This window comes from Piliocolobus tephrosceles, chromosome 21 (assembly GCF_002776525.5).
Source record: "Piliocolobus tephrosceles isolate RC106 chromosome 21, ASM277652v3, whole genome shotgun sequence".
NCBI classification, from domain to species: domain Eukaryota; kingdom Metazoa; phylum Chordata; class Mammalia; order Primates; family Cercopithecidae; genus Piliocolobus; species Piliocolobus tephrosceles.
In genome coordinates this window covers 30,618,975-30,640,669 of record NC_045454.1, presented here as the reverse complement: position 1 = coordinate 30,640,669, position 21,695 = coordinate 30,618,975, and the positions used below count along the sequence as shown (strand labels likewise).

General features: G+C 39.2%; 1 protein-coding gene across 1 annotated transcript in view; it reads right to left on the bottom strand.

The window, feature by feature from the left end:
• LOC116418561 (putative zinc finger protein 56) overlaps positions 1–21,695 on the bottom strand; it is a 30,571-nt gene that overhangs the window by 463 nt on the left and 8,413 nt on the right. The window contains exon 2 of the mRNA XM_031934718.1: positions 12,602–12,728. Within this exon, the coding sequence (XP_031790578.1) occupies positions 12,602–12,728 (127 nt within the window). The remainder of the gene's footprint in view (positions 1–12,601; positions 12,729–21,695) is intronic.

Genomic DNA, 21,695 nt, shown 5'->3' with positions numbered 1-21,695 from the left:
ACATATTTATCACATTGAAATATTTTGCTCTGGGTAGTTATCAAACATTGCTTAAGTTCATCATAACCTCCTTTGTGCATCTTACACTCATCCACACTTTCACTGCCTTTTCTTAATTGTAAATTGTCATGTCCATATTTTCCACATCTTCTCAGTACTACTTTTGAGAAAGAATCTTTTATGCCCTGCTCTGGCCAAAGGTCTTGGGCAAAATGAGAATACACAACTGAAAAAAATAAAAATAACAAATCACTTACTAGACTCAGATGGATATACTTTACATATCTAAGCTATAAAATTGCACAAACTACATAAGCAAGATGGCATAGGAAAATACCACAGGCCATAATTACTTCATAGACATATAAATGTAACAAAAACATACAGACCAAAATACATTTGTGGAAAATGTATAAATGAGTTAAGTATTTGCAGTACCCCCAAAGACCCTCATAGAATGAAGAGAAAAGTTTATTACATCTACCCAAAACAGCTCTTCCTGCTCCCCAATATACCAAAGAACCTTTACAAGTAAATTGTAAGCTCCTGAACTCTGTTTTAAAAGATAAGTAAAATACTGGCACATTCATCTTTATTTCCGTCTTCTAGGGGCTTTTCCAGACACTTGGTTTCTGTTTCCAATGACATAAAGTGCTAGAAGAACTGGTCATATACTTTGAAGTGCCACTTTGAGTTTGCTGAGACTAAATGTAAATGTTACAGTCGCAGAGAAACTGCAGTATAATAGGGAACAGGTGTAGCAAGTGATGACTCTAAAGAAACACGAATAAACTTCTCTAACTAGAAAGTAAACACTAAATTCAGACAAGATATGTCACAAGAACCTGTTTGACAGACTCCCAACATCTCTAACCAAGACAATTATTTTCAGACTATGCCATAACTTATGTGACAGGTAGCTTTTAATAACGTCCGAATCTTAAAGATTACAATGTATACAAAATAGGGCACCAGAGTTCCATCAAATATATCATAAAATTTTCAGAAATAAATTATAAAAAAGATGTTTATAGGCTGGGCATGGTGGCTCATGCCTGTAATCCCAGCAGTTTGGGAGGCCAAGGCTGGCGGATCACGAGGTCAGGAGATCAAGACAATTCTGGCTAACACAGTGAAACTCTATCTCTACTAAAAATACAAAAAATTAGCTGGGCATGGTGGTGTACGCCTGTAGTCCCAGCTTTTAAGGAGGCAAGGCAGGGGAATGGCATAAACCCGGGAGGCAGAGCTTGCAGTGAGCCGAGATCGCATCACTGCACTCCAGGCTGGGGGACAGAGCGAGACTCCATCTCAAAAAAAAAAAAAAAAAAAGATGTTTGTATTTAATTTTAAAAATTTAAAATAAAGTGAATAATACTCAATGAGTGAAATAGAAACAGAGAACTATAGCAAAACAGAAAAATGAACGTAATGAAAGTATGAAATATCAAAAAAACAGAAATTGTGGAGATAAAAAATACAAAAAAAAAAATTATAACTAAAAAATTCTAGCCAGGTGCGGTGACTCATGTCTATAATCCCAGCACTTCAGGAGGCCAAGGCGGGAAGATCATGAGGTCAAGAGATCGAGACCATCCTGCTTAACATGGTGAAACCATATCTCTACTAAAAATACAAAAAATTAGCTGGGTGTGGTGGGAAGCACCTGTACTCCCAGCTACACAGGAGGGTGAGGCAGGAGAATTGCTTGAACCTGGGAGGGGGAGATTACAGTGAGCCAAGACCGGGCCATTGTACTCCAGCCTGGGAGACAGAGCAAGACTCTGTCTCAACAAAAACAAACAAACAAATTCTAATAGAAAATATAAAATAAAAATAAAGAAGCTCAAAAAACTAGGAAATACACAAAAGTATTTATAGCAAACACATATATAGGCACACTTTTAAAAGTCACAGACAAAAAGAGAATCTTAGAAACTGCTTGCAGTTTGTAAGATATATCACTTACAAGCAGGCTTTCAGATAACCACTGAATTGTCAACAAAAATTGTGAAGGCCAGATGGGAACTGTGTGATATAGTCAAAGTCCTGAAAAAATAGCTACCAACTGAGAATAAGACCATCAGCAAATCTGTCCTGCCAAAAATAAAACAAAAAAACCTTTCAAAATAATCAAATTCTGAAAAAGTATATTGGCGCTGCATGTGCCCTATGTATAAAAGATGCTGAAAGCAGTTTCTTCCACTGAAAATAACATGATTCAAGAAAACAACAGGCCAGGTGTGCTGACTCACACCTGTAATACCGGCACTTTGGGAGGCCAAAACAGATGAATCACCTTAGGTCAGGAGTTCAAGATCAGCCTGGCCAACATGGTAAAACACTGTCTCCACTACAAATGAAAAAATTAGCCAGGTGTGGTGGTGTGTGCCTATAATCCCAGCTATTCAGGAGGCTGAGGAGGGAGAATCACTTGAACCGAGGAGGTGGAGGTTGCAGTGAGCCGAGATTGCACTACTGAATTCCAGCTTGGGTGACAGAACAAGAATCCATCTCAAAAAAAAAGAGAGAGAGAGAGAAAATAACACATAATCATATAAAAATACATTATTTTCTAGGAAAGATGTGCACATACATAAAAATGAAATTTCTTACCATTGTTATAATGATGCAGAAAACAATTGTAATTATGCTATAAAATTTAAAGATTCTAGAGAACAATATAAAAATTAAAAATTTGAGGAAGCAGTTTTTTTTTTTTTTTTTTTTTTGACATGGCGTTTCAATCTTGTTGCCCAGGCTGGAGTGCAATGGCACAATCTCAGCTCACTGTGACTTCTGCCTTCCAGGTTCAGGTGGTTCTCTTGCCTCAGACTACAGAGTAGCTGGGATTACAGGCATATGTCACCACGCCCGGGTACTTTCATATTTTTAGTAGAGACAGGGTTTCTCCATGTTGGTCACACTGGACTCAAACTCCCGACCTCCAGTGATCTGCCCACCTAAGCTTCCCAAAGTGATGGGATTACAGGTGCAAGTCACCAAGCATAGCAGAGGAAAAATGTTTATATTCAGCTGAAGTTCATTTTTTACTAGATTAAAATATATTCTCATATATTTTAGAGGTTTTGTGTAATCCCCAAGGTACTGCAAAGAATATCTGTTTAGATAAACAAAACAAAATAAGAAGTAAAAGCATAATACAAAAATAAAACAGACCCAAAAGAGGACAAAGAGAGAAAATGAGGGACAAAGATACGAGAATCAAATAAAACAATAAAAAATTATTAAGTTCTTGTTTCAGAAAATTATTTAAATATATAAACAATTTTCCAATCAAGAGACATATTTTCAACAAAAGGATTTATTTCAAAAATCTTAAAACCCAAAATCCAACTTATTTTCCTGCAAGAGTCAGCTGAGATCTAATGATTTAAAAAAAGACTGAAAGTGGCAAGATAGACATAGACATTCTGTGCAGATATTAACCAAATGAGAGTAGAAAAGATATAGCTTATGTAACGTTATTTTGATCTCAAGTCAAAAACTGTCATATTTTATAAAATGTATTCTAAGTCAAAATTACATGGAGACAAAGAAGGAAATTAATAGTCATTTACTGTAAACGTAAATGTGTGTGTGTGTGCGCCTGTGTATCTCACATTTGGCTTTCAAATAAATAAAGCAAAGAGCGATAGAATTAAACACATAGAGAGCAATATCATTATAGTAGGATATTTTACTACCCCACTGTAATAAAAATAAAATGATAGAATATTGGTAAGGAGGGGCTGGGCGCGGTGGCTCAAGCCTGTAATCCCAGCACTTTGGGAGGCCGAGACGGGTGGATCACGAGGTCAGGAGATCGAGACCATCCTGGCCTACACGGTGAAACCCCATCTCTACTAAAAAATACAAAAAACTAGCCGGGCGAGGTGGTGGGCGCCTATAGTCCCAGCTACACGGGAGGCTGAGGCAGGAGAATGGCGAAAACCCGGGGGGTGGAGCCTGCAGTGAGCTGAGATCCGGCCACTGCACTCCAGCCTGGGCGACAGAGCGAGACTCCATCTCAGAAAAAAAAAAAAAAAAGAATATTGGTAAGGAAAGAGAAAATTTGAAGAGTATAAAACATTTCAAAAAGAAGTACAGAGAACACTTCTCAACAACATCAGGATACACACCCTTCTCAATAGCTCATATGGCCGGTTGCGATGACTCAAGTCTGTAATCCTAACACTTTGGGAGGCCAAGGCAGGTGGATCACCTGAGGTTAGGAGTTTGAGACCAGCCTGGCCAACATGGTGAAACCCTATCTCTACTACTAAAAATACAAAAATTAGCTGGGCATGGTTCAGATGCCTGTATTTCCAGCTATGTGGGAGGCTGAGGCAGGAGAATCACCTGAACCTGGGAGGAAGAGGTTGCACTAAGCCAAGATCAGGCCATTGCACTCCAGCCTGGGTGACAGAGCAAGGCTCCAAAACAAAAAACAACAACAGAAACAAAAACGAAAACAAAAACCTCATATAATCATACAACATTCTCCTTGAAAAAAGTCTTAACAAATTTTTTTTTTTTTTTTTTTGAGACGGAGTCTTGCTCTGTCGCCCGGGCTGGAGTGCAGTGGCCGGACCTCAGCTCACTGCAAGCTCCGCCTCCCAGGTTCAAGCCATTCTCCTGCCTCAGCCTCCCGAGTAGCTGGGACTACAGGCGCCCACCACCTCGCCCGGCTAGTTTTTTGTATTTTTAGTAGAGACGGGGTTTCACCGGGTTAGCCAGGATGGTCTCGATCTCCTGACCTCGTGATCCGCCCGTCTCGGCCTCCCAAAGTGCTGGGATTACAGGCTTGAGCCACCACGCCCGGAAACAAATTTTTGTAAAACAAAATTTTTGTGTGTTACTATATATGATCAAAATGGAATGAAGATATAAAACAATAATAGAAAAATATCTGAAAAATGTATACATAAAAATTAAACAGCACACTCTTGAGAATGTATCTATTCAAAAATTGAATTAATATTTTGAAGATGTCCATGCTGTTCAATGTAATCTACAGATTTAAGGCAATTTTTAATTCAATTTCTCACCGCATTTTTGAAAAAGTATAAACAGCGATACCAAAAGTATGTAGAATATCAAGAGAAAATAGAATCCTCAACAGTCTTCCAAAAAAGAAATGATGCTGAAGGCATTACAGTTCCTGATTTCAAAACATATTACAAAGCTACAGAATTAAAACAATTTACTATGAATATATATAAAGGTTAAAAAGTAGAATAATAAAGGAGAATGCAGCACATATATAAATTGTCATATATATGGTTATATAAAGAGTTGTTTGCATATCTATAATTATTGCAGTGTTTTTACTGAAAGCCAATATCTAAAAGCAATGCGAATTTGTCACCAAATCATTCAGTAGAAATAATTTGCAATATAAAAATACTGGAATATCATTCAGGATTTAATAAGCAGTTCATGTATCTGTTGGCAACAGATATATGAACGATTAATGTTTGATTTTGCTCCACCCATTGAAGTACAGACTTCAATGTTGTCATACAAAATTATAATATAACCTAAAACATCAAAACACAATTAACTGCTATGAGGTGGCATATTCTAAAGTATATAACACAGAAACATAAAATTGTAAAACAACACTAAACATGCAACGTAAAGCTTATTGGACACTATAAACAATATATTTATGAAAGAAATGTTAGAAGAAAAATATAAGGAAAAAGTAATACAGAGATTACTTGAAGACAACAAAAACTGAGAACTTTACCAACTTTGATGTTATGAAAACAAATTCTAGCTGGGCACATTGGCTCACACCTGTAATCCAAGCACTTTGGGAGGCTGAAGGTGGCAGATCACCTGAGGTTAGGAGTTCAAGACCAGCCTGACCAACTTGGAGAAACCTCATCTTGACTAAAAATATGAAATTAGATGGGCGTGATGGCGCATGCTTGTAATCCCAGCTACTCAGGAGGCTGAGGCAGGAGAATCGCTTGAACCCAGGAGGCAGAGGTAGCAGTAAGCCCAGATAGTACCACTGTACTTCAGCCTAAGCAACAGGAGTGAAAGTCTGCCTCCAAAAAAAAAAAAAAAAAATTCTAACCAGTAATACTTTATTTAAAATTATTTTACTTCAAAAACAAGATAAAAATACTTTCCAAAATGAAAAGTGAGGGAGTTCATTATCACTAACACAGTCCTATAACAAATGCTACATGGTGGCCAGGAACAGTGGCTCATGGCTGTAATCCTATAGCATTAGGAGGCCAAGACAGTCAGATCACTTGAGACCCGGCATTCAAGATTAGCCTGAGCAATATAGTGAGACTGCATATAAATAAAAAGAAATCCTAAGATGAGTGTGTTATGTTGAAAAATAAAATCTGAGGCTGGGCGCGGTGGTTCACGCCTGTAATCCCAGCATTTTGGGAGGCCGAGGCGGGTGGATCATGAGGTCAGGAGATCGAGACCATCCTGGCTAACATGGTGAAACCCCGTCTCTACTAAAAATACAAAAAAATTAGCCGGGCGTGTGGTGGGCGCCTGTAATCCCAGCTGCTCAGGAGGCTGAGGCGGGAGAATGGCGAGAACCCAGGAGGCGGAGCTTGCAGTGAGCTGAGATGGCGCCACTTCACTCCAGCCTGGGCGACAGAGCGAGACTCCGTCTCAAAAAATAAAAATAAAAAAGAAAAGAAAAGAAAATCATGCTGGACAGCATCATAAAATCCCAGCACTTTAGGAGGCTAAGGCAGGCAGATCACCTGACGTCAGGAGTTCAAGACTAGCCTGACCAACATGCTGAAACCCCATCTCTACTAAAAATAGAAAAATTAGTTGCGTGTGATGGCTCATGCCTATAATCTCAGGTACCTAGGAGGCTGAGGCAGGAGAATCGCTTGAACCCGTGAGGCGGAGGTTGCAGTGAGCCGAGCCGAGATCATGCCACTGCACGCCAGCCTGCACAGCAGAGCAAAACTCCGTCTCAAAAAATATATATATATATAAAAATATGTATGTAGAAAGAGAGCTCTCTGTTAAATGTAAATATAGAGACGCATACAGAATTCTATTATAATGATGGTTCATAAAACCCTGAAACAACTTCTGTAAATATAAAAACCAAGACTAAATCTGCATACATTTGTTAACAGATACACAATATATTTATAATATCAATAACAAACTGGAAAATATAAAGCTATAGATTTTTGTATTCAATTGAAGTTATCATATTAAAATGTATTGTTTTAACTTTAAGATGTTTTATTTAATCTCCATTTTTCAAAATGATTACATTATATTTCAGGATGATTGCATTATATTTATAGAAAGTATGTGAAACAATAAAAAATCATCAACGCATGTCACAACAAAATTAAAATAAAAATTAAGGCAGTAAAACAGGAAACGAGAAAAAACGTATCTACAAAAAATACATAAAATAATAAACAGTTAACAGTAACTTCTTATCTTTAAGCAATTATTTTAAAAATAAATTAAACAACTTAATAAAAAGAAATGTAGCCAGGCACGATGACTCACGCCTATAATCCCAGCACTTTGTGAGGCTGAGGCAGGAGGATCACCTGAGGTCGGGAGTTTGAGACCAGCCTGGCCAACACGGAGAAACTCCGTCTCTACTAAAAATACAAAACTAACTAGGCATGATGGCACATGCCTGTAATCCCAGCTACTCAAAAGGCTGAGGCAGAAGAATCATGTGAACCTGGGAGGCAGATCTTGTGGGGAGCCAAGATTGCGCCATTGCACTGCAGCCTGGGCAACAAGAGCAAAACTCCGTCTCAAAAAAAACAGAAATGTAATTATGTAATCCCAGGACTTTGTGAGGCCCAAGTGGCCTTATCATTTGATCTCAGGAGTTCAAGGCCAGCCTGCACAACCCGGTCTCTACAGAAAATACAAACAAACAAACAAAAAGTCCAGCTGGGTGATGATGGTACATGCCTGTAACCCAGCTGCTTAAGAGGCTGAAATGACATCATCTGAGTTTGGGAAGGTTGAGGGTGTGGTGAGCTGTGATAAGGCCACTGCAAACTAGCTTGGTTAACAGAGTGAGATCCTATCCTAAATAAATAATTAAATTTAAGGGGCAGGCGCGGTGGCTCAAGCCTGTAATCCCAGCACTTTGGGAAGCCAAGGCGGGCGGATCACGAGGTCAGGAGATCCAGACCATCCTGGCTACACGGAGAAACCCCATCTCTATTAAAAATACAAAAAATTAGCCGGGTGTGGTGGTGGGTGCCTGTAGTCCCAGCTACTCAGGAGGCTGAGGCAGGAGAATGGTGTGAACCTGGGATGCGGAGCTTGCAGTGAGCTGAGATCGGCCACTGGCACTCCAGCCTGGGTAAGAGAGCAAGACTTCGTCTCAAAAAATAATTAATTAATTAAATTTATAAACAGAATAAGAAACAAGATGTGTGAGAGGATTAAGTAAAAAAGCATACAATATTCTGTCTATAAGAGACTCATTTGAGCATTGAGTCAAACAGGGTGAAAGTAACATAATGGAAAAAATCTATATTCCATGCAAATAGTAACCACAATTATGTGAGGTGGTCATAATTATATTAGCCATAATATGCCTTAAGTCAAGTACTAATGTGAGACAAAGATTGATATGTAATGTTCAAATGGGTCAATTTACCAGGAATCTATAACTATCATATATATTATGATATATATATAAATATCATATATTATAATATATGAGACATATATCCAAAATATATGAAGCAAATATTGGCAAAGTGAAACAGAAAATACATAGCAACGCAATGATTTTAGACACCAAAATCTCATTTTAAATAATACATTAAAAATTCAGATAAAAGATCGATAAGGAAACAGGAAGCGTAGACAACATTATAGATTCTATTAATTATTTTGCACATAGAGGAATATCTGAAAGTGGATAACTTATAAAGAAAAGTCAGAGTGACAGAGTGAGATTCTGTCTCAAAACAACAACAACAAATAAACTTAAGAAGACCAAAATCATACACTATGAGTATTCTGACCAAAACTGAATGAAACTAGGAAAAACAGGCAAATCCAAAAATATATAAAATAAAACACACGGGACAGGCATGGTGGTTCACGCCTGTAATATTAACAATTTTGGAAGCCAAGGCAAGAGAACTGCTTGAGCCCAGGAGGTTGAAACTAGCCTGCACAACATAGTAAGACCCTGTCTCTAAAAAGGGATTAGAAAAATAAATAGACATAAAACACACTCTTCAATACATACTTGCTGAAGGGTCAACAAATTTTATTTTGTTAACACGTCAATACAACCTACAAGTGTGAACAAATTTAATATAATCTTTATAAAATCCTAATAGCACAGAGTTTTTAAACAAATATGTTGTTCAAAAATTTTAAATTTGATTATAAACTATAACTAGCCAAACACACCTGAAAAATAGGTATTATACTTCCTGATTTCAAAACATATTAAAAGCTACAATTCCAAAAACAATGTGATACCAACACAAAGACAAACAGAAGAAAAAAAAAACAAAAGAATAAAGAGCTCAGAAATAAAAGCCTCTGTATATGATCAAATGATCTTCCACAAAGTTACCATGAGCACACAATGGAGAAAAAAAAATCTCTTCAAATAATAATTTTGAAACCTGGATACCTACACTGATAAAGCTGGATTGTTTCTTTGAACTATATACAAAAAGTCTTTTAGGGCCACACACAGTGGCTCACACCTGTAACCCCAACACTTTGGGAGGCCAAGGTGGGCAGACTACCTGAGGTCAGGAGTTTGAGACCAGACTGGAGAACATGTTGAAACCCCGTACCTACTAAAAATACAAAAATTAGCAGAGCATGGTTGCAGGTGCCTGTAATTCCAGCTATTCGAGAGGTTGAGGCAGGAGAATCACTTGAACTCAGGAGGTGGATGTTGGAGTGAGCCGAGATGATGGCACTGCACTCCAACCTGGGCAACAGAACAAGATTACATCTTGTAAAAAAAAAAAAAAAAAGAAAGAAAATTACATATATATATATATATATATACACACACACACACACACACATATATATAGGGGTGTGTGCATATATATATATATTTATATGATACTTAGAAATAAAAAATAAGAATTCCCTTATAAAAAATATAGAGGAAAGACATGAACTTGGTCTTGGCACCATTTTCTTAGCTATGATATTAAACGCATGAACAACAGAAACAAGAAAATAGAAATTTAACCAGACCATACTTCAATATTTCTGCACATCAAAAAAAAAAAAAAAAAAAATCAAAAGAGTTACAATGTCTCTCTTCAAAGGAAATTGGTAAAATATTTGCAAACCGGTAAAACTATTTGCAAATCACATGTGATTGGCCCGAAGTGGTGGCTCGCACCTGTAATGCCAGTACTTTGGGAGACCTAGGCAGGTGGTTCACCTTACATCAGGAGTTCGAAACCAGCCTGACCAACATAATGAAACCCTGTCTCTAAAAATACAAAAAGTAGCTGGGTGTGGTGGCTCTTCCCTATAATCCCAGCTGTGGGGAAGCTGAGACAGGAGAATCACTTGAACCCAGGAGGCAGAGGTTGCAGTGAGCTGAGATCGCGCCATTGCACTCCAGCCTGGGTGACAAGTGCAAAACTCAATTTCAATTAAAAAAAAAAAAAACAAGCACAGTAGCTCACACCTGTAATCCCAGCACTTTGGGAGGCTGAGGTGGGCAAATCGCCTGATGTCAGGAGTTCAAGACTAACCTGGCCTACATGGTGAAACCCCGTCTCTACTAAAAATACAAACATTAGCTGGGCATGGTGGCACATGCCTGTAATCCCAGCTACTTGGGAGGCTGAGGCAGGAGAATCGCTTGAACCCAGGAGGCGGAGGTAGAGGTAAGCCCAGATTGCGCCATTGCACTCCAGCCTGGGCAACAAGAGCAAAACTCCATCTCAAAAAAAAAAAAACAACTCCAGTGGTGTCTTTTATATAGTAATATAAAATACAATCCTAAAATTTACATGAAACTTCAATAAACTTTGAATAGCCAAAGCAGTCTTGACAAAAAAGAACCGGGAGGATGTCATACTTAATAATCCCCAACTGTATTTCAAGACTATACTAATAGAAACAGGATGAATTATGCAGAAAAATGAAAAAACAAATGGAACAGAAACCACTACAATCACATATTTTAAACATGGTAAAATAAGAGAACTTAAAAAATAGTTTAACATAGGTTTTTTCTGTTTTTTTTTTTTTTTTTTTTTAACTTTGAGACGGATTTTCTCTCTTCTCACACAAACTGAAGCGCAATGGCATGACACCGGCTCACTGAAACCTCTGCTTCCTTAATTCAAGCGATTCTCCTGCCTCAGCCTCCCTAATAGCAGGGATTACAGGTGTGCACCACCACGCCCAGGAAATTTCTACATTTTTAGAGGGGAACGAGTTTCACCATGTTGGTCAGGCTGGTCTCGAACTCCTGACCTCAGGTGATCCACCGCCTTGGCCTCCCAAAGTGCTGGATCTACTGGCGTGAGACATTTGCCCGGCCTAACACAGAGTTTTATAAAATTATGCAGATATTTATGATTCCCCTGAAAATATGAAAATATAGATTTTCTTGAAACTATTTTCTTTGGAACACAGCTTCCCAAAATCTATTTTAAGGACTGGTTTTCTCCTTCACCTTTGGACCTCTTCTCATCTGTGTTGTCCATTGTGTTCACTCTCACCTACCTGGAGGTTTGGCTACCATCTTGTGTCTTTTCATATTCCAGGGCTCTTTTCCTTGCTCCAGACAGGTGATCAAATCTGGCTTAGGGACACCAATACCTGTTTTTTTATTAAAAATAAGTAACATGAATGTTGCTCATATTCTTCAAATAATGTGCTCAGTAAAGAGAACATAATAGAATATTCTAGTATATTAACCCGAAAACACTAACTTCTAAATATTTAGAAAATGGGCTGGGCACGGTGACTCATGCCTGTAATCCCAGCACTTTGGGAGGCAGAGGAGGGTGGATCACTTGAGGTCAGAAGTTCGAGATCAGCCTAGCCAACACAGTGAAACCCCATCTCTATTAAAAATACAAAACTTAGCTGGGCTTGGTGGCACACGCCTGTAGTCCCAGTGACTCAGAAAGCTGAGGCTGAAGAATCTCTTGAACCCGGGAGGTTCAAGTGAGCCAAAATTGCGCCATTGTACTCCAGCCTGGGCAACAGCAACACTCCCTCTCATAAATAAATAAACAAATAATTAATAGTTTAACTACTCAGTACCAATGAATCAAAAGCTGGTGCCGACAATTACATGTTAAGATGTGGGCAACAATATTTATGTCACTAAATTTTGAAATTGTCACTAATGTAGAATAAAAAATACAGGTCGCTCAGGAATGTGGAAAGTTCAGATCAAGGTGAACTTCAAGATGTTTATCTTAAAGAAATCCTTTTCTACACTGACAAATTCCCAAGATTTTCTTCAAAACAGTGATGTGAAACTCATTTATGCAAAGCATCAATTACCAAAAAACATTCTACAACAACAACAAAAAAGAAAAATGTAGAGTATCTTAGAATTATGGATTGAAGTTATTCTCACCCAGGAAGACCAGGTTTCTGTAGTTCTCTAACATCACATCCCTATATAAATTCTGCTGTGCGGTGTCCAGGAATTGCCACTCTTCTGGAGAAAATCTTATTACCACATCCATGAATGTCAATGGTCCCTGAAAAACACACATACACACACACACACACACACACACATCAGGTGGCCAAGGGCAGAATTTTTAATTTGACTAAAGGTGAAACGAGAGTAAAGAGAACAGGTTCTGACTTATAAGAATGACTAAATCATCCAATAATTTTTTTTTTTTCTTTTTTAAGACAGAGTCTTGTACTTGTTGCCCAGGCTTGAGTGCAATGGTGCAATTTCAGCTCACTGCAACCTCTGCCTCCTGGGTTCAAGCGATTCTCTTGCCTCAGCCTCACAAGTAGCTGGGATTACAGATGCCCGCCACCATGCCCAGCTAATTTTTGTGATTTTAGTAGAGACGAGGTTTCACCATATTGGTCAGGCTGGTCTCAAACTCCTGACTTCAGGTGATCCATGAGGCGCGACCTCCCAAAGTGCTGGGATTACAGGCGTGAACCACCACGCCTGACTGAAAATAATTTTCAACACAGAAATACTCTCTTATGTATTCTCTAACTCTGAGAAGAGTGGAATAAGATCCACAACATCAGTGTATATATGATACTTTTCTGGATAATAAAGTATGAAAGAAGGGATGTATTAAAAAAGTATAAAAATAAATAAAGTATAAAATTAAAGCATGTATTCTGGATAATAAAGTATAAAATTATAAAAAAGTATAAAAGCATAAAAGTAAAAAATTAAGCCTGTATGTTTGCGAGTGTGATGTTAACATCCTAGACAATGAGTTCTGTGTATTTTTGAGATGAAAAAGACATGTTGAGTTAGAAGGTACCTATCAAATTTTAATGTGTACAATAGACCGGAGATCTTGTAATGGAGATTTTTTTTTCCAGAACATCTGGAATAAAGTCTGAGCTTCTGAATTTCTAACAAGCTCACCAGTAATGCCAATGATTTTGGCCTAAGAAGAAGATTTTATCAAACATTCAGTATGTTGAATAACCTGTATTTTTTCACAGTTTTACTGGACTACAAAAGAAGATGAAAGTCTTTATTTTCCAAGGATAGATATATGCAAAAAACCCTAAGAAGAGCAGCTGATTAAATTTGATAGTTTATACACATTAGCTGCATAAAGATACTTAATAATGAAGAGACTCAAAAAAAAAAAAAAAAAAAAAAAGACCTTTACAAAAATTAGCCTGGTATGGTGGTGGGTGCCTGTACTCCTAGCAATTTAGAAGGCTGAGGCAGGAAAATCACTTGAACCTAGGAGGTGGAGGTTGCAGTGAGCCAAGATCACACCACTGCATTCCAAGCTGGGCAACAGAGTGAGATCCTGTTTCAAAAACAATAATAATAAAATAAAATAACAAAGAAAAAAATAATTAATTCTATAGTAAAAAAAAATAAAATCTGTCAGAGAGCGCTTATCCAAGTGAATCATAAACATCAACAGCAACAGGACAAATTTTTATGATGTGCTGATACACACAGAAGAACACAGCATCACTGCTGAAATACTGTTCCCAAAAAGTAAATTATAGGCTGGTCAGCAGTGGTGGCTCCCAGCATGGCAACAAGAGTGAAAAATCCATCTCAAAAAAAAAAAGTAAATTACAGGCTGAATGTAACCAAACAGAAACATCAGTTTCAAGCAAAGTTCAAGATACAGAGATTTCCCATTTTCTGTAATTTTTAGTAGTGATTTTAAGGAGTCTTCTTTGAGCACCCTAGAGAGGAGTTATCTCCTGATAATTATCTTCTGAACTTTCTGGGTAATAAATCTTTTTTTTTTTCTTTTTTTTTTAGACGGAGTCTCGCTCTGTCGCCCAGGCTGGAGTGCAGTGGCCTGATCTCAGCTCACTGCAAGCTCCGCCTCCCGGATTTACGCCATTTTCCTGCCTCAGCCTCCCGAGTAGCTGGGACTACAGGCGCCGAGTAGCTGGGACTACAGGCGCCGGTCACCTCACCCGGCTAGTTTTTTGTACTTTTTAGTAGAGACGGGGTTTCACCGTGTTAGCCAGGATGGTCTCGATCTCCTGACCTCGTGATCCGCCCGTCTCGGCCTCCCAAAGTGCTGGGATTACAGTCTTGAGCCACCGCGCCGGGCCCTAAATCTCATCTTTTTTTCTTCAGACAGAGTCTCACTGTATCACCCAGGCTGGAGTGCAGTGGCATAATCACACCTCAGTGCAACCTTCACCTCCTGGGTTCAAGCGATTCTCCTGCCTCAGCCTATCGAGTAGCTGGGATTACAGGTGTGCGCCACCATGCCTGGCTAATTTTTGTATTTTCAGGAGAGACAGGGTTTCACCATGTTGGCCAGGCTGGTTTTGAACTCCTTTTTTTTTTTTTTTTGAGACGGAGTCTCACTCTGTCACCCAGGCTGGAGTGCAGTGGCGCGATCTCATCTCACTGCAAGCTCCGCCTCCCGGGTTCCTGCCATTCTCCTGCCTCAGCCTACCGAGTAGCTGGGACTACAGGCACTACCACCGCGCCTGGCTAGTTTTTTGTATTTTCAGTAGAGACGGGGTTTCACTGAGTTAGCCAGGATGGTCTCGATTTCCTGACCTCGTGATCCGCCCGTCTCAGCCTCCCAAAGTGCTGGGATTACAGGCTTGAGCCACCGCGCCCGGCTGGTTTTGAACTCCTAACCTCAGGTGATCCACCCTGCTCGGGCTCCCAAACCACTGGGATTACAGGCCACTGCGCCCGGCCCTCATCTTCTTTAAATAAGCATGTCCTTAATCCTGTTCTGCTTAGTGCTAATGGTGAACACAAACGGAGCCTCAACATTACCTGCTCTCCATCTTTACTAAGGATTCCAGCTTTTCCCCAATAGAAATCTTGAGTATCCCCACCTTCTCATGTTCCACAGCCACAAAGGAAACATTTTTAATACTGTAGATCATAAATTATGATTAGAATCCTGCATGGCATATGAAAAGCCATGATGTTGAGAATTTAGAGAAGGTTCTAAAAAGAAATATTTTTCAGAGACCCTTGACTATCAATGAAGCTTTTAAAAGTAGTTAAAACAAACTCATTAGGGAAGAAAAACACAAGAGAAGTTAAAGGTTTGCAAGTACTAAATGGATGGAATTCCAGAAGGCAGAGTGGAGACAGCTCTTGATCTGAGACATGTTTAGCTTAAAAAAAAAAAAAAAAAAAGGCGTATTTTTTCCCTATCTCCTCCTCCTCTCAGACACATTTTCAGTTGAGATTCTCTGGACAAATTACACCTGCATCTTGAGAATACGCCTTTAAAGGTGTCAGCACCACCTGTTTACCTGCTACCTCCACACCCACAGGCAGAAGTACCAAGACCCACTGAAAAAGTCCGCCCAGTTCTGTCCTTTATAACATGAAAAATTCAGGAACAATTAGTTGCTCCATGATGAAACATGTTTCTCCTTTCCCGTCTTCGGTGCCCTTCCCTCCCACGGATACCAACAATCTCTGCTACAGTAATAAAAATATGGGCCACACTGCCCTGTCCACACCAAACCCAAACAGAACAAGACCTATGATCACCCTGTAGAAAACAGCTGAAACTGAACTCTCATGGGTGTATCTTCTACTCCTCATACTTGATTCTGGCCTCACCTTAGAGTCACATGAGGCACTCAATTAAAACATGGATGTGTCCAACAATAAAAGGAACCCGTGGAAAGGGCACGAGCAAAGATATTTCTGTGAATTGGCAATGTAATTTGAGTATCCACATCTAAGTAATCCACATTACTTACAATGGCAGAAACTGTAATAACTTTTGCACCAAACTAATAGAACCCTGGGTTTATAACCACTTAGCTAAGCATTGCCCCTCAAGCTTTAATGAGCTAATAAACCACTCGGTAATTTTAGTCCCTCTCTATGTAATGTGATTCTGCAGGTTTTCAAAGGGTACATGAATGTGTGTTTTAAATAAGTCCCCTGTCAATGCTGACGATGCTCCCATAGGTTCATCATTAGCATTTGTTAGAGAAGCAGGTACAGCACAGAGTCCCTTACACTTGGCACTCTTGTCACAACACAAATACTTCTGGCACAAATGAAGACAACTAATCTCCATCCTAAAGTATCAAATTCTTTGCTGTTCTTTAAAGTTTACAGAGGCAATAAAAGGTAGCAGTGTCTGAATAAGCCTGTATTTGGAAAACATATACACATGTACTAATGCAATGTTTACTAAGCAGGTACTATGTGCTCAAGAGTATGTTGCAGAGCACTGCACTAGAAATAACACATTATGTGATTTAATCCTCATAACACACTGGGAGTTGGTACTAAGTGTTTAATAATTCCCAGCATTAGGTGAAAGGCCCAGCATATGTATTTCACCTTCTGTTTCTGTTCTTGGTTTTTTAAAGAAAATGTATAGGATAAAAGCTACATGTATACACATTACTTGAATAGAGAAAAATTTAATGCAGTTTACAGAAACTTTTACTGATTTTATATATATATTTTTTTGTGTGACTAGTGGAGCAACTACTGAATCTGCAGGAATAGAAAACAAGATGCTAAATGGAATCTGCAAGCACTGATTTAATAGAAAATTTAAAAATTAAGACCTTAAAATATATACTTTACTTTTCCCATTTATCTCCTTTGGGGTTCAGAAAATTGTGAGCACCAGCTTTAGAAACGCAGCAGGATTCACCAGCCAAAACTCTCATCTCTTCCAATCAGTTCTGTAAGGCAAGACTCCAGAGCAGGGCCAGATCTAAATAAGACCCCCAAATAGAATGAATCTGAACAGAACTGGGGTAGGGAGTGGACCTTATGTAGAATTCTGTTCTCTGTGCCACTGGGGTATTTCCAGTTCTGTTTTCCTAAGCTTGCCTAAGACAAACTTAAACCTCGGAGTTTGTATAATTTTTTTTTTTTTTGGCCACTGCCCTGTCAATTATATAATGCATATTAATAAGCAATTTAAATAATTAAGGTTCTCTAGGGTAATTATTATAAGATAAATACGTATTCTTAGCAGGTAATAGAAACGCATATAATAATAACCCTTCTGTTCATAACTATCCCTCCAGGTGATGACATAAGTTACCACAATATAAAGAAAGTGGCCCAAATAAAGCGCAAGGTTTTTTGCACACATCTCTTCAATGAATCAACCATATGATGCTTAATTCAACCCTTTATTCAGTTGCTAGTCTAGACTAAAAGTTCCTGGATGGTTCCTGGATGACTGCTTCATCTATTTTTCTAATGGCCATGTAAAATAAAAGCAATTAGTTGATTTGCTTGAGTCTCCAGACATCCTGGTTGTTTTTCACCCAAGCACCAGAAAACTGGAGAAACACTCATCTGGGTACCCACCAAAGTTATCTCTTGTGTGAGGGGAGGAGAAGACACAGGATGACTCAATTTTTACACTGAGACAGAAGCAGAATTAGCCACTTCTGTTACCCTGGCACAATTCTGCTCTGGGCATCCTCAAATGTCTCAAAGACACCCAGCTGATTGTGAGAGTTCCCAGTGACCCTGGGCTGATGGCCCAGTGATAAGCCAGGCAGGAGAGACTCAGGCTACTTCTAAATAAAAAATTAAACTGCCCTGAAGAAGCTCCAGAACCTGGATCACCTGTCCTGATTATCCAGCTCTTAGGTAAGAGGAAGAACAGGAATAGTCTCCTCCAGTTCCACATTTTACAGGTAGGTATAGTTGTGGTTATGGCTCTGGATACATCATCACCTTGATCTTTCACTCTGAAGATGCTTGTTCACACTCATATATTCTGCCATCAGATTCTATGTACACCTGGTACCCCTCACATAACTGTAGCAGGTAGCACTGGACAAGATCTGACAAGCTGAAAATATCACATTCCCAGAGGGGAACTTTAAGATGTCTATGTTGACATCTCACAATGCAGAAAATGTCTCTTGTTGGTTTTCTCTACATTCTCAATTCAAAGTCTGGCCTTATCTTGTAAATTCCAGGAAGAAGCCAGACCTTATTTGCAGATTCTAGGTAGGATCAACCTGGCTCTTCATTCTTGGGTGTTACAGCACAGAGTACAATCAAAGGAAAGATCCCTTTACAGAGGCTGCTTTAACACACTAAGATATGTCTATCTAAAAGAAAAAAAAGCTAAGGCAACATGAATATAAGTAGACAGTTTATTTGGGCAAAGCTTGAGGATTGTAACTTGGGAGCACACCTTCAAGTTGCCTGTCATCTATACTTTGATTAAGAGCAGTTACAAGTCAATCTGAAAAGGTAAAAAAAGAGGGACAGAGAGATGACGGATATAAAGTTGTTTACCAGAAATTTTTATTATATTTACAGAAATGACACTGATTATTGTTTGGATATACATCATTAAAATTTAGAGTATGGGTTATAGTGTCCCATGTGGCATTATTAATTTATAGTTACTGGTGGCAATAGCTAACAGTTTTAAGAGATTAAAAAAAAAAACTCTTCGTTCAGGGCCAGGTGCAGTGGCTTATGCCGGTAATTTTCCAGCACTTTGGGAGGCCGAGGTGGGTCGATCACCTGAGATCAGGAGTTCAACACCAGCCTGGCCAACATGGTGAAACCCCTTCTCTACTAAAAATACAAAAATTAGCCAGCTGTTATGGCACATGTCTGTAATCCCAGCTACTTGGGAAGCTACTTGAGAATCCCATGAACCCGGGAGGCAGAGGTTCCAGTGAGCAGAGATGGCATCACTGCACTCCAGCCTTGGCACAGAGCAACACTCCGTCTCAAAAAAAAAAAAAAAAAAAAAAAACAGTTCAAAGATGGGAGAAAGACAAAATTGTGTTGTCATTTTAATGTCCCTATGAGTTTGACAACTAAAAGGACTTGCATTCCTCAGATGAAACGTTTTTTTGGTTCCCAAATCTCAAGACCTAGATTCAGCATTTGTAGCTGCAGCAGGTGTTACTTGCACATTTGTAGGTATCTTAGCAATAAGAGGACAGGGAAAGTGGAGATTCTCATGTCTACATACCTACTCAACACTCACATGTTACTCTGGGTTTCTGTGTCCCCTAGTCTCTGAATCAGTTTCAGGTCTGAAGATACAAGAGTCACTGAAAGAGGTGAAATGGTTCATTGATATCCTGTGAAGTTTGTAGAACTCTGTGAGTTGACTGGAAGCCTGAGAGGAAAATTCCCCTGTAGAGTAAAGCTTGGTTGGCATCTTAAATGTTTATATCATGTCTGCTAATTCTAGACAGTATGTGGAAAATATAATTAGAAGAAAAATTTTCTCCAGCCCCAGAAAACTACAAAATGATAGAACAGAAAGAAAACTGTTTTATTAAACAATTTAACCTGAATGTGACACACATCATAGTCAATCGGCTCAAGAGACTGCCAAGACAGAAAGACAGTCACCATAGTTAAGAGCACAAGTAAAAAAAAATTTACAGCACCATGTCATACGTAGTTCATCCTAAATTCACCTGGCAATTAGCAAGGCCATCAGTGTATGCTTATTGGTTATATTCAATGACAAAATAAACTTTTCTCATCTTCATAACAGGAGGTAATTCTGCAACATGAAGCCAGGTGCCTGCTGAAGGTAGGCTCCCACTCTCCTACAGAAATGGTTGAATAGGGTGTTATCTTTTTATCTATTAATCTTTTAAAGCAGGCCAGGCGTGATGGCTCACGCCTGTAATCCCAGCACTTTGGGAGGCCAAGGCGGGCAGTTCACAAGGTCAGCAGATCGAGACCATCCTGGCTAACATGGTGAAACCCTGTCTCCACTAAAAAAATACAAAGAATTAGCCGGGCGTGGTGGCGGGCACCTGTAGTCCCAACTACTTGGGAGGCTGAGGCAGGAGAATGGTGTGAACCCGGGAGGTGGAGCTTGCAGTGAGCTGAGATGGCACCACTGCACTCCAGCCTGGGTGACACAGTGAGACTCCTTCTGAAAAAAAAAACAAAAAACAAAAAACAAAAAAATTTTAAAGCCATGGCTCTTTAACTGCTTTAGCACTGGGCTAGAGCACCCTGCTTGCCCTCTTCTGATGGCCAGTGTCCTTTCTTGACTCCTACCATCAGCCGTTGACACATAGGCCACAACACAAAGCTCACAGCTGGCAGCTCATATCTTACATGAACCCCAATTGCCACAGCAGCACTCCAGTGTCACATCAGACAGTGAAGCCTGAGCTGCAGGAGGAGAGTCTGCAGGCCTCCTGGGTGAAACTGCATCTTCACAATAATGAGAATGGGAGCAGTGTTTCAGCCTCAGTTTCTATTTATAATGGTGACATGAAAAAAATACTGCTGATTTCCAGCATGAGTCGGGATAGAGATAGGTCTAAGAGTTCTCCCTGTTACAGCCCACCTCATCCACAGATACCATGGGATATTAATAGGGCTTCTGAACAGAAACCCAAAGGATTCATGCAAAAAATAGCTCTCCATCTGAGCAAGATTATATCAAGAGAAAATAAAAAGTTAAAAGCATCTTTAAAAACAAAACTCAGATAGATATAATACTGATCAAGTCCACCAGAAAATATTCCTCTAAAAAAAAAATTTATCTTTAAATATCCAAAGTGCACAACTATTCTCAACATGAGAAACTTGAGCATTATAAAGACACAGGACAGGCCAGATGCAGTGGCTCATGCCTGTAATCCCAGCACTTTGGAAGGCTAAGGCAGGTGGATCACCTGAGGTTAGGAGTTTGAGACTAGTCTGACCAACATGGTGAAACCCTGCCTCTACTAAAAACACAAAATTAGCCAGGCATGGTGGCTCATGCCTGTTATCCTAGTTTCTTAGGAGGCTTAGACAGGAGAACCACTCGAACTCAGGAGGCGGAGGTTGCAGTGAGCCCAGATCATGCCGTTGCACGCCAGCCTGGGCAACGAGTGAAACTCCGTCTCAAAAAAAAAAAGAAAAAAGAAAATATTAAAAACAATTGCAACAAAAGCAAAAATTGAAAAATGAGACCTAACTAAACCAAAGAACTTCTTCACATCAAAGGAAACTATCAACAGAGTAAACAACCTACAGAATAGAATAATGTATTTGCAAACTA